The sequence below is a fragment of the Helicoverpa armigera genome, chromosome 12, assembly GCF_030705265.1.
Source record: "Helicoverpa armigera isolate CAAS_96S chromosome 12, ASM3070526v1, whole genome shotgun sequence".
In the NCBI taxonomy this organism is placed as follows: Eukaryota; Metazoa; Arthropoda; class Insecta; order Lepidoptera; family Noctuidae; genus Helicoverpa; species Helicoverpa armigera.
The window spans coordinates 1,539,227-1,557,291 of NC_087131.1; the positions used below are offsets into that span (position 1 = coordinate 1,539,227).

The 18,065-nt window shown below is 34.7% G+C and overlaps 1 protein-coding gene across 1 annotated transcript in view; it reads right to left on the bottom strand.

Annotated features, from left to right (window-relative positions):
* LOC126054186 (pre-mRNA-processing factor 17) overlaps positions 1-17,777 on the bottom strand; it is a 28,181-nt gene extending 10,404 nt beyond the window's left edge. Inside the window, exons 1-10 of the mRNA XM_049838668.2 lie at positions 17,466-17,777; positions 16,772-17,042; positions 16,336-16,495; positions 15,905-16,020; positions 15,479-15,582; positions 15,016-15,123; positions 14,638-14,746; positions 13,983-14,137; positions 13,319-13,452; positions 12,101-12,322 (exon numbers count right to left, since the gene is read on the bottom strand). Of these exons, the coding sequence (XP_049694625.2) occupies positions 12,101-12,322; positions 13,319-13,452; positions 13,983-14,137; positions 14,638-14,746; positions 15,016-15,123; positions 15,479-15,582; positions 15,905-16,020; positions 16,336-16,495; positions 16,772-17,042; positions 17,466-17,639 (1,553 nt within the window). The 5' untranslated portion in view covers positions 17,640-17,777. The remainder of the gene's footprint in view (positions 1-12,100; positions 12,323-13,318; positions 13,453-13,982; positions 14,138-14,637; positions 14,747-15,015; positions 15,124-15,478; positions 15,583-15,904; positions 16,021-16,335; positions 16,496-16,771; positions 17,043-17,465) is intronic.
* Between the last annotated feature and the right edge of the window lie 288 nt (positions 17,778-18,065).

Here is an 18,065-nt window from a genome sequence, read left to right on the forward strand (position 1 = left end):
GAGCGAGATGTTTGAGAAATCGGTCGGGTTATTGCAAGAACTTGTGTAAATTATATTTCTTAAAATATTAAGAAAAGGATAAATAGAAGAAAATGCACTTTCAGCGTTCGCCAATCAAGTATTAGATGATTTTAGAAACTTTTGACAAAATCGTCAAAACGATATGTTGATGTTATTATTTGATCCTTATTATGGGATATAAAAAATCTGTTAAAGGTGTCATGTATTCATTTGTATTGCAGTGTTTAATTTGGATTTAAGCGTACCTTATTTTGGAGTTCGTTTTATTGTCTTACGCATCCAAAGAGTTTATGGTGGAGGCGTGCCTTTTATGTTCGATTGTTTAAAATACTGTGTATTCCGTGAAATTTTCAACTGCTGACATCATGTGACATAATACTTAATGCCTCATGTTAACGGTCCAATTCCCTAAGCCCAATCCTATTAGCTTAGCTTCCAATTTAAGGAGGTCGTTAACCATATATTGTTACTTACATTGAGGACCTTCCAATTTGGTTTTCAATACTTAGTAAATAGCGTATGAAGACTGACAGGATGGAATGGTAGCGAAGCAAACTATGTATGTTGGTAACAGGACAGAAAGAAGAAGACTTAGAATTGAATAGAACTACTTATGTTTCGCTACTGGAGTTCGCACAGTATCTAACTGTTTCTGAATGATGCCTTACTTGCTTGCATTACAATTTCCTGTCAATATTATCATTAGCTAAGGACCAGCAGCCAAGTTTAGTCTATCTTACACTGTTGCATAATAAATAAAACAGACGGTTGTCTATTGCACCACAAGCGTTAATTGACAATTAAATCAGTCCTCATTTGTTTTACTTTCTGTGCCATTAAAGAAAATTGGACTAGATTCTAGAAAATGCTATTGCTTAAGATCTGTACAATGAAGATAAACGTTGTGAAAAGATTTATCAATAATACAATTAACAATTGAGTTTAGTCACGTATTGTAGTGTTATTTAATTTGGAAAACATTCCATAATGACTGGTAGTTGACGACCAAAGAAACGATGGATAAACTGTGTGATAGACGATAGGGCAGGAAAGAATATTGCTTGTGAGATGAAGTCAGTCATAGGTGTGAGGAATAAGCTATGCTGCGCCGAGCCCTAATAAAAATTGAGCTTAAGGCAAGAGGATGGGTTTGATAGTTGAATTGACAATTACATCAACCTGCCTAGTTCCATTAATTAAATACTTCAGGGATCTGTCTGTGTATTTCGATCTTTCAGTTAATAATCATGATTAAGCTTATTCAAAAAATCATGTCATCTCATTTCGCACAGAGCTGTTATCACGTGAAATAATAAAATCTATTTTTTTCCTGTTTGCAATTAATTGCTTTTATTTCAACAATAACATGTACTTTGTTCATCTGCAGTGTATTTTGCTAACACACAATGACTTAACAAAAGCTAAGAATGTCAAAGGAATAACAAATAATTGGGATATCACCATTAATTGGCATGTAATGCGGAGAACTATGGGACATAACTAGAATGGTTTGGAGTATGGATCAAGATGAATAACATCAGGAAAAAACACAGGTTTTAATAATGCTCGATGAACTGTCCTAAAGAAGACACTGTGACGAATTTGACGTTGTGAATTAAAGACTTGAAGATGGATTTAAGGACGAAAGTCAAAAAATAGATAGAAGAGGAAATAAACAAATAGAGTTGCTGAAGAGAATAGTAAGATGTGTACTGATATTGATGATGGAGTATAAGATGACTGTCTATGTCCAGAGTTCAGACAGACAAGTCTATCGATCATCAAAACCAACGGTAGTACACCGATATTTCCGACTAAATGATTTGGCTAATGAAATTACGCGACCGGTTAATGATACAACAACAATTAACTGGTTTAATAACAACTTCGGGCTAGTCACATCGGAATGTTTTAAAAATAGTTCATTTTTCCGGTAAGTAATTTGATGAAGTGTTGAGTACTTTTCCTATAATACATAGCTATTACTGCTAAGGGTAAATTAAATTAATCTTTCAATCCTACTAATACGTACACGTATGTATGTTTATTACACTTTCATGCATGGATGTATTTGATAAAATTTAGCAGTAATATAGTTTCTGTTCCAGAATAACATAAGGGCTACTTCTTAACCATGTACGGGAAGTAGTTCTTTCAGCAGATGGGTGAAACCGCTGACAGAAGCTAGTACAAAATAAATCTACAAGATTTATTTAAGCAATGACTTAAAAAAAAAACTTCAAAACAAACTTGGACTTGGGACAGGCGCCGTGGAAATGTTTCAAAAAATTACAATATAAAGATACATTTGTATAAATTATACATCGGACGATGGTCATTATGCAAAGTTCAGACGTCAGACTTACCCAGGTTACGATCACGTGTCTTTCAATGATTTACCAACCTTTTATTCAAAATAGTCATGACTTTGAAAATATGTACCGATACATAATTGAGACTTTGATTAAAAAGTTCGACCTCACGGTCATGTGCGAGAGATATTTCCAAAAAAGGGAGATAATTTTTTGAGCTCAGTAACACTGTTTTTATGAAATGAAATAATTCAATTTAATAAAATAGTGTACCAATTTAGATAATTTGACTTTGATCAGCACATATTTTAATTAACATCTGCAAAGATTGACGCACCGTTTATTTCCAATTTTAGGCCGTACTCTTAATTATGTAAACTTATTTTCATCTTCTTTTCTCCTGTTTGTTACTAAGGCCCGATATGATTAATTTCTTCTTACTCTGCAATTAGAAATACATTTACTACGTTTCTATTCCAGCCTATTAGTAAACAAATGAAAACCGCCAAGTCATGATGAACATCAAATAAAATGCATCGTCACTCACTCAACCAGTTTTCTACATTTGCACTGAAGTGCAGATATGGCACATTCCTCTATTAGCAAATATGTATTGTTAATATGGGCCATCACTGCTTCATCATCGACCTTTTTATTTTGCCATTGTAGGATACAGGCCTCTTCTCCAGAGAAGGAATCAGTATTAATCACCATCACCACGCTTGCACAAGACGGATTTATGATTTCAGATTTTAAGCTTAGCGTTCCTTCGATATTATCCTTCATTGATAGGCGAGATTTACTTTAGTTGTACGTATATTTAACTTAGAAACGTTTATTGCTACTTTCCTGACCTGTCATTTTTGTTTAATTCTTACATTTACTTCCACGATAATATTCAAAACCTTTCCTAGTAAGTTAGTCGGCAAAATACAGAGACTGCTAAAAGTTTGTTAACTACATTGTCACCAGTCTGAACAAATGTGCATTGCCTGCAGTTTCATCATAAATGACGTCATATTGTTGCAACGCGTCTTGACACTGGCAGTGTCTTATACTGGAATATGTATATGATTATTGTGAACCCTGCTTTGTAAAGGCTTGCCAGTTATTGCGCAATAAAAAGGCAAATATTATTTTTATAAACAGAACCTCCTCTACCATCGGCTAAGCCATTCAGGCCCAGCTCAATTCAACCGAAAATGTAAACGTCAGCTTTTTTAAACAACTTTTTACTATGAATTTTCACATTCAATTTTAAGTTTTGAGTAAAACTGACGTTTTTTGTCGACAAAAATGGGCCTTAGGAATCTGTGATTTAGCCTAATATAATGACCAAAAGGCAACCAAACTGATTCACGAGCAAAAGCAATGAACAATCATGTAATCAAATAATTTATTTTCAAAGTTATGTGCTACTTTACAAATTACTGCGTTTTCAATAATCACATTAAGTTTCGCTTCGGTAAAACAATTGCCACGGCCCCTGAACATAATTGTTTTAGTCTCGATACCGAAACGCTTGGAACACGAAACCTCAACCTCTTTGATGATTCACGAATTGATTGTGAGTTCCAAATGTTACGAGGTGATTATGCTTGTGTTTTAATTTAATTAGGCAGAACTAATAACGTTTTGTTAAATATTAAATTAATAATGGAGAAATTGATTTCACAAATATTTTTTTATCTACCACATTAACAAATACAAATACACATTTTATATGTAAGTACGTAGAATTACTAATTCAAACTATATTTTTCTCTAATATACATAATGTAGTTGTTTTTATCGACATGGTCCTTTGATCCGGATTTGAAACAATCTAATTTAAGTGTTATCATCCAAAAATATTTTTCAAAATGTCAATAGTTCACTGAACTTATCAGTCTAAATTTTTCAAATTTTAATGAGGTTCAAAAATAAAAACAAAATCATATCTATAGCCTAAGTTCCTAACCTACACAAATGTCAAATGATGAAAAGTTTAATGATCTCACCTAAGATAAAATTAAATAATAAAAAAATGCATAGCAACCATGACAGGTATATTTTTACATAGATATCATAATATTACCTATGTTTATACTTATTATGTATACTTTAATAATAATTAAGATAATCTCAAAGGTAAATTGATTAATAAAATCTTTTGTTTTGATATAATAGTCCGATAGGACCAAGATATAACAACAGGAAAACCCCCATATAATGTTATCTTTTGAACAGGATATCGCATAGGATCTACAGTTCGTAGAAACATACATATTTTATGAGAAACATGGTACTGATTGAAGGCACTGATCACCATACCAGTAACAAAAAATGTTCGTTCTTTCATGTAGGAAGCCCATTTTTTGAGGCAGAGGCTACTTTTTATCCGTGTGCTCCCACGAGACACGGTGGAAACCGCTGGCGGAACTAGTGTATTTAAAATCATTTTTTTTTATTCAAACTTGTTTGAAAACAGCACTTTTCGAACGTCAGAAATTGACAAAAGACAGCCCCCAAACAAAACGCCCACGCCCACGCCCCTTCACCACTTCCTATGTGTTTTTGCTGGGAAGAAGTGGCGCAACAAACTCTCCAGCAACACATGTCTGTCTGTAGGTTAGAAGAACCTTTAGACCTTTATATTATGTAGAATGATATAGGACGTAGAATTCCATGTCCATGGAAATTCCCTGGACACTCAAATAAAAGACCTTGCGAGTGGCCATCGAGAACCGGACGCGGAATCATAGACAATATTATGTACAGTTACGCGTTAATATGATAACGTATGTTGTAATCATATTTGTCGCAGTAATAGGTTTTTTTTTTACATATTGGTGTTATTGTTCACCTCTTTGATCTAATACAATAATTAGAAGTATAAAATACTTCTGATCATAATCTCCCAATATTTTTCGTTCATATTAGGGCAGATGTGGTTTACCTCTACAAAACATGTTGGTACATTCTGTATAATCCTTTGAAAAACTACCAAACATCTAGTGAACCTTGTACTAATACCGGTTGTAAGAAATCACTAGCTTAAACCCTCAAGCTATACTTACTCAGAGACGTCAAACAGTCTCGCCTCTAAATCGCTACACTATAGGTCACGGCCTTCAATTTACTGCACTTTAGATAGTAACGTATTAGTAGATTTGACATACTCCTTAAAGCAACTACATGAACAAATCCTTGAAATTAATACATGTCTGGTCTTTTAAAACATGAAGTACATATAAACGACTAGCAGTTTTCCCGCGCTGTCACTCGCGTTCCATGGAAACTACACTGCCCATACCGGGATAAAATATAGTTACTCAGAAAGAGTGTTTCCAAACAGTGAAAGATTTTTTCAAATCGGTTCAGTAGTTGGCTTTAGGGCACAAACAATTAAACAAATGTTTCCTCTTTATTACATTATAGTATATGTAGATAGCAAAACCACTCCATTGGTACCACGGTGCGTCAGACATATCTTCGTTACGTCATTACTGAAGGGGTTTGCAGGCAATTTGCTTAATTAAAACATTTGACATTTGTGTCCTTCGATTCATGTTGTGTCATGGTCATGGCATTTTTAGATTACGTAAATGTTTTACACTGGCTTCCAGGCATTCAGTGGAAACTATTCTGCACACCCGGGATAAATATAGCCTATATCAACCGGGGATAGCGTAACTTCACAAAACAAACAAACCCCAATCTTCTTTATAATGTTAGTATAGATTTTGTATGCTATTGAATACAAGTTTGATGTTTCATTACATATACTGAAATATTCTTGTAGCCAGACAAAAACAACGGATGCTGATAAAGATGCACATACATTATGCAGCAAAAACAAGCAGTAAGGACGACCATTTCGGATGCTGAAAAATTCATGGCCATTTGTAAATGATTTTTTAAACAATATTTTTTAGGTTCGAAAATAATGTCTGAAAGAAGACAAACAAAACTGTAGTAAAACATGATAATCAAAGGTCTATCACAAATTTAGCCTAAATTGCCAACTAATAATCCCCAGACACGATAATTGCATGTAATTACAATTTATCTAGTTTAAAATTGCAACAGTTGTTCATAACATTGAATCGTCTGCTAATGCAATTTAGTAACTTCGTATGGAAAGACCAAGGACCATGGTAGTAATTTTTACAGTATTTTCCTTCTCTCATCCCCAATTTTATATGACCGCTACCTACTCACTTTTAAAGCTGGACCAGGAAACCTTAACAATCACTGTCGGCACATTATAATTGTGATTGTTAAATGCAAAATAGACAATTGATAGTAAACTATGTATATGTGCAAGTTTGTAATGTATTTACTAGTTTTCATAACCTTTGACTTCCTCATTCTAACGTATCAATCAGCTGACTGAGAAAAATAAACTCTATTTAGAAACTACACTTTAACCCATTGTGTCGTTGCAAATAACGTGACATTGCCTCATGCCTGCAACTACTTAATTAGTTACGTTGAAGATAGTCACGTCTTTATCGAAATCGGTTAAAACGAAACCACTAAAGATTAACTTGACATTGTTACCTATATGACAAAGTAGCCAGGACCCTGGAGGTTGGTGATTGATATACCCGTGCATCGGAGAGCACGTAAATATCGGTCCTGCGCCTGATCTCTCTCCGGTCGTGTCGGATTGCCGTCCCATCGGGTTATGAGAGTGATGGAATAGTGAGTGCACCTGTGCCTGCGCAAATGCTTGTGCACTATATAATGTCCTGCGCAGTTGGCTTTAAGGAGATTTCCTTACATGAGTACAGCCGCCGTAGCCGGTAATCAGCTAGGAGGACATCATTATTGTTTTATTTTCTGCGAAACAACAAACTAGTCCCATCTAGCAGAATTCAACTGAAATAATCTGGCCAGTTCTAGATGATTCGCCTTGGACACTGATTGAAATCGGGACATCTATCGGCTGGGTTCCAAAATACTAGACCACTGTGCCAAGTACCTACCTACCTACCATCGCTACCAATGAGTTCAAAATACTATCCAACCTCTTTTTTAACATCTCTCTAATTGTTTAAGATGTTTTTTTTTTCATAAGACCCTTGCTCAAAAAATGTAGAATATGTGAATTAGTGCCTACATGGAGATTTTTGATCAAAAACCATTAAATTGTAACCATCAGTTAATCTCAAAGTAGAGTTCAAAAGAACATTGTCTCAGGCACTCTGCCAATGCGTTGTCACTACGCAACATAACGCCACTATTGCAGTATTGATCTTTGAGGCCTCTTATTTTTGTTTACGTAGTTTTCAAGTGCATTTGGGTATATTTTTAGGTGTTTGTGAAGGTAAAATAGAGCGTTTATTGGTATTTTGTCTTAAAATTCCTTGGTATTTTGATTACATACCTAGTGGTTTTTTGAAGGGTACATTTTAATTGCATCAATACGCGACTACAATTAATATTTAAATTACATTGAATTAAATGGCAAATGTCACAATTACAAACAACTTTCAATTTAAATACAAAATCTGCATTGCAACAATGACGATTCGAAAGGACCAAATTTGTCGGAACAAAGGACCAGTGTAGCAACAATACTGAGGCGAAATAAAGGAGAAATATCACGTGCCAACACATGTGGCTAATCTCAAAACAAATCCGTAACTTATTATGTAACTAAACATTAGGACCAAAAACGCAACTGAGATACGAAACAAGAAATGTAGAATATCCACAAACTTTTTTAGTTTTTGTGGGAAATCATCAAGTAGCTCGTTATGGGTGCAGCGTGAGGGAGTATCAGACTCTTACTGACTAAAACCCACCATTCTCCTTCTTAAGCCCTTCGTGTACCAGGGCCGCGGTAACTCTTTCGAACAATCCCTCAGACCGGCCCAAATATACATACACACCTTTAAGTTTTTGGGAACTACATGCTAGAAACATTTCACAAATCTTCTACAGAAGTAATAAATCTAGTTCGGTGTTTCACACCTATTTTGAAGCATCATAATACATTCATTCATATATATCATTATATTTCATCGCCCATCTGATGATATGCGATCTGGTGGACGAAGCTCATCAAGAAATTAGACTTGTCTGTGTAGTTTAAGACATAGGCAGTAACTTGAGCTATGTAATACTTAAATTACTACGTACTTAAAATGCAGTAAATCTTAAATTACTGCTTACTTAAAATGCATTGAACCTTCTTAACATGCAAAAATGACTGTTAACATAAAATGCGAGTAATTCTTAACTTACTGCATACTTAAACTCAGTAATTCTTACATTAGGAACTGCCTTTTAAAGATGGAATGGAAGCTTAAATAAAAATCTTAACCAAGTGCAAAATGATGGATCTTCTGTAAATACTAACTGGTTGGATTAACCGAGTTGGTTCGGATTCATTGAGCGAGGTCGGTGAGAGAAAGTTGAACAACTGTTATGAGAACATACATACAAGGCAAAGTGCGAGGAGGAAAGGGTAAGGTGCCAATGATAGCGGGGTAAACCGCTCGTGGCTAACCGCTACTAATATCGAATAACCGTTTATACTTCGTAAAGATACATAGCGTGTATGGGTATGTTAGCTACTTAAGGTCTTAACAAAGGGACAAATTAAACATTTAACGGTATTCTTATACATATAAGTTTAAAAAAAAATAAGGAAAAGTAGGATTGGATTTTATTACAGTTCAATTTTCCGTAATAAAATAAACTGTTCCTACTCAATGATAAACTTGATTTATGAGTTAATTTCAAAAATAAATCTTCACTATAACTCATTCGTGTGAGCTTTCTGTAATAATGTAACAATAAAGTGTTAAACGCCGTTCAGAGAAAGTAATAGCTCTGAAAGAACAAAAGCGATTGCATTTTACGATGCAAATAAAATCTTAACTGCAAATGAAGCCAGTAAACGTAAATAGCAATACTTGTCTATTGCAGTGCAGCACTTTCACATTTCATTGCCATAAAAACGCCTTTCAAGTATTTCACAACACAAAAGAAACTTTAGTGTTACAAAGAGCTTTATGGGTTGATAATGTTTAAAACATTGGTACGCATTTAATGAATAAGACATTAAACAATTAATTACTTACTTACTCGTTAACACGTACACCACAATTTTTTTATGTACATTCGCTTTTCTTTTTCAATATTTCTTTATTTCACGAAATAAACTATTAATGACTCCAGAAAAAAAAGAAAAAAAAATCAACACGTAAAAGTTTTACCAGTTTTACTTTTACGAACTACAACCCTAGTTCGACCAACGTAAGTCCGGTCAAAAAATACACACGTACATTCATTCATACAGCCTAAGCTTATAGAAGCGTGTTAAAAATATAGGTATATCCTAACTAATATTATAAATGTGAAAGTAACTCTGTCTGTCTGTCTGTCTGTCTTTCTGTCCGTCTGTCTGTCTGTCTGTCTGTCTTTTCTTCACGCCTAAACTACTGAACCGATTTGTGTGAAATTTGGTACAGACATAGTTTGGAACTTGAGAAAGGACATAGGATAGTTTTTATTACGAAAAAATATATAAATAGAAAATAAAATTTATTCCGGACATATAGCGCCATCTATTGGTCAAACCAAAAATTTGCCAGTCACTTTCCACGCGAACGAAGTCGCGGGCAAAAGCTAGTATAAAAATATTTGATCGCTAAACCGCTTACACTAGGACCACACCACAAACGTGAGATCACATGTTCGCATCGTCACAGTAAGGCCATTCGGCATATTTCATGCATCATGACACTATGACCGTTGCATCGCATAGCATATGCATGCAAACATATTTATATCTCCGCTTACATAATAAGACGTAGGTGATAGGTGAGAAATAGCTCATCAGCTGATCGGAGTTTGAACATTACGTTATACTATGTAATAGAATGAATTGTCTGGCCACGGTACGGCGTACTTTCGTCTGGTTGGCATAGTAATCGGTAATGGAAAATATTATGGTGTGAAATATCGAGAGGTAACGAAGAGATTAATAAATAGTTATAGGTATTTGAAAAAGCAGAAGGAAACTCGGACTTTTGTAACTGACGTTAAAAAAGTGCTGTGTTGCAGCCAAGTTTTGATTTCATTCTCCATTTTATCCTCCTCAACCCAGTTACTCCGGCAACCCTATACGGTTGTGAAACTTTCTGGGCAGAAAAACCGCTAGTATTGAAAAGCCTTAAAGGGAGTAAGGGCCTTCTTAAGGTTTCAGTATTTTACCTCATTATGGGCAGTGGGGACGACCTGTTGTTAACCTAGGCAGGCATTGTTCATGCCAAAAATTATGTCATATAACCACCGCTGAGTAAAACGATGTTTGTTTTTGAAAAAAACAACTTAAATTCAAATAAATAAAGATAGATGTCGATTTTTGCATTTTTCATTGTAAATATTCTATTAAAAGCAGCAACAGATTTCATGTCTTGATTAATTTTACTTGTAAATCAAAGTTTCTTTCAATGTATATTAAGTTCAATGTTAGTAGGTACAGTCAGAAACCGCAAATTAATTAATTAAAATAATATGATAATGAAGAACAGGTATTTGTTCTGTACGAAAAGGCACCTATAAAAATAACAAATATAAATGAAAAATAAAAAAACTTGTTGAAATGCAAAATATGTCGTTACATAAAAACAAATAATTACCTAAACCCCAATTCAGATGGGGCATTCAACAGCGTCAAGATATATGAATATTCATACAATACTTATTTATTATTTAAAAAAATATAAAATCTAACCATGCTTACATTGCCTAGTATTGGTGATAGTTACAGTGGAAGAAAAGTTCTCAGTTTGCTTAAAAAAAATTACTATTTCCATTAAGAAATACCACAAATACTTTTCTAAACTGGTTCTTACTAAGCATTCCTAAAGAAGTTTGCTTTATTTACATGCTAAAAGTATTTGAAAATCGGCAAAGTTCCAAAGTCCATAAAAACATCAAAAAGTCACGCGTTCGTAATTCGGTTACACACTAAAGTCACGTGCGATACGTGCAAAAGAAATGTCAAAACATTGATAAACAGTAGATATTTCGATGCATATTGGAAATGGAAAATTATCATTATCGTATATTGAACATCTTCTTTGACCTTGATTATCGAGTTTTGGGATAAGAGATGATATGGAGGGCATTGACCTTCTTGCTTTTTTTTGACTCATTTAAAATGAGCAACTCAAGTAGAAAGCTCTTATCTTAAATGGACTTATTGGAATAAATGAAATGTTCGAAATTTGGATAACTCTGCACAAAACGTGTCATCTGAACGAGGCTTTAGGCAATAATTTTATGTTAACTCAACTGTTTCAACATTATTGACAATGTTTAAAATAACACGTCATGTCTCATTTGAGTAATACATTTAAGTTTTTGCAACAAAGTAAATAAAGGTAAATGTTTTTTAATCCAATTTGTAACACGTGAAGCAAAGGGCCACTTTTTGTACCAAGTAAGAATCAAAAATGGCTATTTTTTTGTCATCCCAGTGGAAATCAGTTAGAAAAACTCTCAACAAGGCATGTGCCCTGAATAGACAGGCGTTAACCTGATTGAAAAGACAAGCTTTTCATATTGCTTCCGAAACTCTATAATAAACAGATAATAATATAGGTACTGTGTTTGGGAGGTTTGGTCTCTCAAAATACCCTTGCTTATTAAAAGAATTTAGTAAATCTTCTTTGTCTTTGAGACCTAACATACATACAAAAAAATACCTCCGACTTTTTGTAACTGGCTCTGCAAATAAATACTATCCAAAATTCCCTTACCTCATATCAGGCGAGAAATCCACAGAACAAGCGTACCCAGCGACCATATGACCACTGAAAGTCTTCTTCCTGTTCATCTTGAATCTGTTCAGGGCACTGAACACGATGACCTTGTTGTCCATGGACTGGCACGCGAGCCATTTGCCGTTGGGAGACACGGTGACGGCGGGGAGCGAGTGCATGGACGGATCCGCTATGTATTTCATGTCTACTGGTATGTCCCTGTGGATGATTGGGTAAATTAGTGTCATCTCCCGAGCCTTATTCCCAACTAGTAGTTGTAGTCGGCTTGAAGTCTAATCGAATGCTGAGTACCAGTGTTTTACAAGGAGCGACTGCCTATCTGACCTCCTCAACCCGGTTACCCGGGCAACCCATTGAAACGTCATTACAATTTGTTACAGTTTGCTAGAGAATCTCGCCTTACACTTTTATTCAGAAATTTTTGTATGGACTTATATGAAACTTCCGAATGCGAGAAGTAGTTACTGCATTTTTTTTAGTTTTATCCTAATGCTGTCCACCATTCATAACTACAGACATAAAAAATGAAAACTTTTCTTTCTGATTGCATTCCAGGAAAATGCTTTGAAAATACATTCTGGAAATTCTAGTTTTAGAATTAGTTGGTAGTTAGGCATATTATGTAAATATAAAGAATAATCATGACTTTGCTATTACGCAGTAAGTAACTAATTTAAATACAATATTTATAAACTTTGTTTTGAATGATACAGCAAAATAATTAACTTATATAATATTGTAATAACAAACTTTCTGATGATAACTAAAATATGTCTCATGATGAATTAGCATTTAATGAAATTAAATGTCATACTTAAACAACATGTTTTCTTACTTAAAATATAATTTATTACTATTGTTTTTTGCTTACTAGAGGAAGGAATTTTCTTATATGTGGCTAATGTCAAATTATATCCCTAGTGAATCAATCAACATATATAGAATATTGGGAACGGTATCAACATGTAATTAGAGAAGTACTAGCTATTCTCCGCGGTTCCACCCAGCCTCGCCCCAAGGAAACATACATTCCACACTGAGATAAAAAGAAATCTAAATGTAATTCTGATATATCAGCTAAATTACAGCCAACTTTCAAAATCTACCCAGCTGTTTTTGGGTGAAAAAGGAACAAATAAACATCCATACATACAAACTTTCACATTTACAATATTTATAAGAAGATAAACTTACCACTCCCAAACCCTAAGACTCTTGTCATCGGAGGTGGTGACGAAGCGTCGGTTGTCGTCCACGAAGGTGATGGTGTTCACAGCGCCTAAGTGACGGTCGTACTCCTGCACTATCTCACCGCTGCGGATGTCCCACTGTGTCAGGGGAAAAAATATTATTACCTTCTTCTTGAAAATTTCACAGTAAAAACAAAACATTATTGGTTGTTATTCTTGGGAAATTATCCATACAAAACTATTTAAAACACGGGACGAAAGTCTGTTTAACTTTTTTGTAGTTAGAGATTAATTATTATTATTCCCAACTATGGTTGGTGACGGTTCCCAGTCTCACTGGATGCAGCTCCATAGCAGTGATTTGCAAGAAACAACGGCCTATCTGAACTCCGTAATCCAGTTAGCGGTTGTCAGACTTTCTGACTTCTGATCACACATATCGACTGCCACGTGCTAACGTGTCTTTTAAAATACTTTCACGAGAAAGTCATCCATCCACGAACCGACCGCGCCAAGCGTTACTTAAACTTATGTATGACCCATGCAGCACTTACTTAGCCAAAGGCTTGTTTCTACCAACATTCATATTCAGATTGTATTTCTCTTAAACAATCTTCTAAGACAAGAAAATCTTAGTAAAGAATTTTCAAATATTATGTTCTACTTACACAAATAATCTTCTTATCAGAAGTACCAGCTACGAATAGGTTCTGTTTATCTTCATCAGGGTTGAACTTGGCACAATAAGGCACCTTCCGGGAAGTGAACCTGGATATACACTCTCCGGTCTCTGTGTCCCATAGCTTTATGTAGCGGTCATATGCTGTAGTGAGAAAAAATATTATATCGTTATAGAATGTATCCTTTATTTCTATTTGTTGCTGATATTTTAGTTAAAGTTAAGTTCTGGACGCTAATGGTTTCGTATGGTCAAAAAACTCACATTTACAAAAAAAATACGTGAGGCTGAATCTGAATATTGCCTTTGCCATGGAGTAAAAATATCGGAAAATTGTATTATTTAGCCTAAACAGTATTTCTACAAGATAATCTCGATTTAAATATGGACTAAACTCAGTAACAGTCATCAAGAGTTGTAGAAAAATTGATTTTATTTTTAATGTGGCATGTGACATTCAACAAAATTGTTTTTTTTATTACTAGAAATAAAAATGTTCTCATATTCTTTAACACATTTTTCATCATCATCATCTCAGCTATAGGACGTCCACTGTTGAACATAGGCCTCCCCCTTAGATCTCCACAGACACATTTTTGTTACAAAAAATATTTATTTACTCTTCGAAAAATAATGACACAAACCTGCAGATAGGAATTTATCTCCAGTATTGTTAAAGTTAACATCTCTGACAGCTTGTCTGTGGCCGAAGTACGTTCGTATGCAACGACGATCGCCGTATACTTCCCATATCTGGAATAGAAGAAAAATATAAATGAAAACTTGAAATATTATGAAAAATGTACGTTAAAATTAAGCCTTGAAGGGAATTTTAACCTGGCATTGGTTGAAATTCTCCATATTCTTGAGCCCTTTCAGTTAAAAGATTATTCAAGTTGATTGGTTTTCCCAATCCAAGTAATAAATGAGGAAGAAATTTTTACCTTGTCACCTTTTTTAAAGAAAATTATTAATAATATTGAACTGAATTTGTACTCCTAAATATGATATATTGTACGTACCTTGACCCTGCAGTCCATCCCCGCGGAGAGCATGAGGTGTGCAGTCTTAGGGAACCAGCGCACCATAGCCACACCCTTCGTGTGACCCTTCCATGTGTAGATGTGGGCCTGAGGACAGACAATATTATAGTAAAGTGAGTGAGATTATGAAAATCAAACGTAATTCTGAATGATACTTCATCGTTTGCCTTGTTTTTTCCCTTTTTACACATAAGACAGAAGAAAATCATTTCTGTCGTACCATAAAAACTGAAACATTGTTGAACTCTTGTCAAAAAACAAAACAGATTATGACGTTGTAATAAGGTCCGTTTTGTAGCCACACTTTTTTTAGACAAGTGTTCAAAAGATGCTTAAGTTTTTGTAGTAAGGCTGTTTGTGTCTTGCTCATATTTGCACAACGGGCTAGTAAAAAAGATAGAAAGAAATACAGCAAGTGACCCTTCAGGTTAGGTAATCGTACCTTAGGCAGGAAGCACTTGTCAGGCGGTGTGTCGGAGCGCAGCTGCGTCTCGCTGCGCGGCGCCTCCACCCACGAGCGGCCCTGGTAGTCTGTTGGGTTGTCGACTGCAATGCAAAAAGAACATTAATTATAAAATGTAAAAGTGCAGTCCTATGAGAATCATAGGTTCCTAAAAAAATTATATGAGTACCTAAAACCAGGCTAATAACACGACAATATGGTATGCTTATATAGGCAGAATTGATTGTTATTGCTCACTCCCTTCTGATTACAAAATGCTTTCATAAATCTCTGTTACATGTGTGACCCTTTGTGTGCTGGATAAGATAATCCAACTTATGGAATACAATGTATACTGTATTTAGTAATACATAACTCATATGCCTTACTACTACAAAATAAACGAAATTAAACATTGATACTCACTATGGAATATAGATTTCTCTTCCAAAGGTTTGTCATCATCCACTTTGCCCTTCTTCTGTCTCTTGGCCACAATTTCTTGTAATTCTTTCGCCTCCTCACCTTCTGGCCTCATTACCCTGTAAGATTGGTCACAAGTTCTTTTTTACTTTCAAAAACCTTGAACAATTAGAATCTACACAACTATAAACCTGAAGAGTATGCTTGATTTTACTTGAAAATGCTAATGTCAGGCCCTACATCTCAGAATTTAAAAAAAAACTTTCAGTTTTAGATAGCCCATTTGTTGAGGAAAGCTATAAGCTACTTTTTATCCTGAAGCATACCTGCAACTGTGATAATTATCATTGATTGTGCATTTTATATTTTGATATGGCTTGATACATAAATATAAATTAAATTACTTATTATAATTGATCTATAGATATTCCTACCTCTGTTCACCCTCATAGCCACCCCAAGGTCCGAGGAAGCCGGTGATATCTTCAGGATTATCATTCTTGGTCCTCTTCTTCTTGTCCAGTGGTCTCTTCTTGATGGTCTCAAACACTGACTTGCCTACTGCTTCCTCTGGGGGTGCTACCATTGCTGACACTGCAATTTAATATTAGAGCAGTTCTTTTCTACAGTGATTTTTTACGTTTATCCTATTACATTCAGACATCTTAGACAAGCCAAAAGACACAAAAATAAATTAATATTTAAATATAAAAGCATGTTTATTGAGTTGAGATAATTTCACAATTTTGACTAAGAAGAACCCTATGCAAATATTGTTAAGTTTACATTTAATGAGTCATCACTGGTGACATTCCAGAAATTCTCAACAAATAAGATTTCCGTATTTTATTAGATCTTCACAATACATACCGACAATAGCATCCCCGTTCCCCGCATCGCCATCAGTAGATGGATCCACAGCATGTCCATAACTTGTAAACGTTCTTCTCTGATTTTCAAACTGAAAGTCACTTATATGTGCCTTTTCTACGTAACCAGAGAGAATATTCCTATTAGCCCTCATTTGTTGAGTTTGGAAAGGGTTCTCTGGGCCAAATGAGGGTGCAAAGAGTTCCTCATACTTGGGATTGTGCATTAATTCTTGATTGTTTGGTATAAGCACTCTTGTGTCGTCACTATTCTGTAATTTGATAATGCAAAAGTATGTGATATTTTTATTGAAGTAATGTTTATTGACTTTTATATGGTATTTTGAGAGTTCTCTTGATACTTTCAGACTTTGGATAAGTGGATAGTTATGAAGCTTTATAAACACTCTAAAGGTAACCAAAACCAAGCAATGGCTAAGCACTGTTAGCAAGTTTTCAAGTTAAAAAACTGTCCACATATTAGCTTATGTTAATGATTTTGACTGCTTGGATCTAATTATTCAGGGCTAACGTGGTCAGTGGGTCGTCTCTGTGCAGATAAGATGATACATTTGCGTTATTGAGCAATGAAATAATGGAAAAACTGGACACGAATTGTCATGCTTGAGTTTGGTCTTTGTTTACAAGTTGATGAAGTACTTATAAATTTAAACAAATTGGTGGTATGTACTTACTGTGGGCATAACAATAGGTGCAGCACATATTTGCATAGATTTGGCTACGGAGAACTTAGTATCAACTGGTTTTAGATGTGCAAGTAACTTTTCGTTACTCTCCACTTTGATTGTTTTAGTTTCATTTTCCTCTTCGTCCTCTGAACTGCTACCGTAGTTTTGTATATTCAGCATTTTGTACAGCGCTAGTAACTAAGTTTTATTCTATTAAAATTTGTTCATAACAAAACAATGTGTTTTATTTTACAAGAAATGTGCAAACAAACTTATTGCGAAGCGTCCATGTCATTACGCTTTTCCTTGAAACAACTGTCATGAAAGAACGAGATAGCAGCTATGATTTTCAAAAGAGGAACTGAGATAAAATATTGATGTGGTAAAAATTATAAAAAACCTAGGTATGGAACGCAACTTTCCTGTTGACTTTATTAGTTTCGTTTGGAAATAACGTTACATAAAAAATAATCAATTGTTTAATCATCTTCAATTTGAAACAATCTAAATAGCTGAAGAACTCGAAGGAGACGTTGTTGCTGCTTGGGGAGCAGCGAGTTGATTGTACTGATGTAGATATTAAGAAAGCGTGATTGCATTTTGATT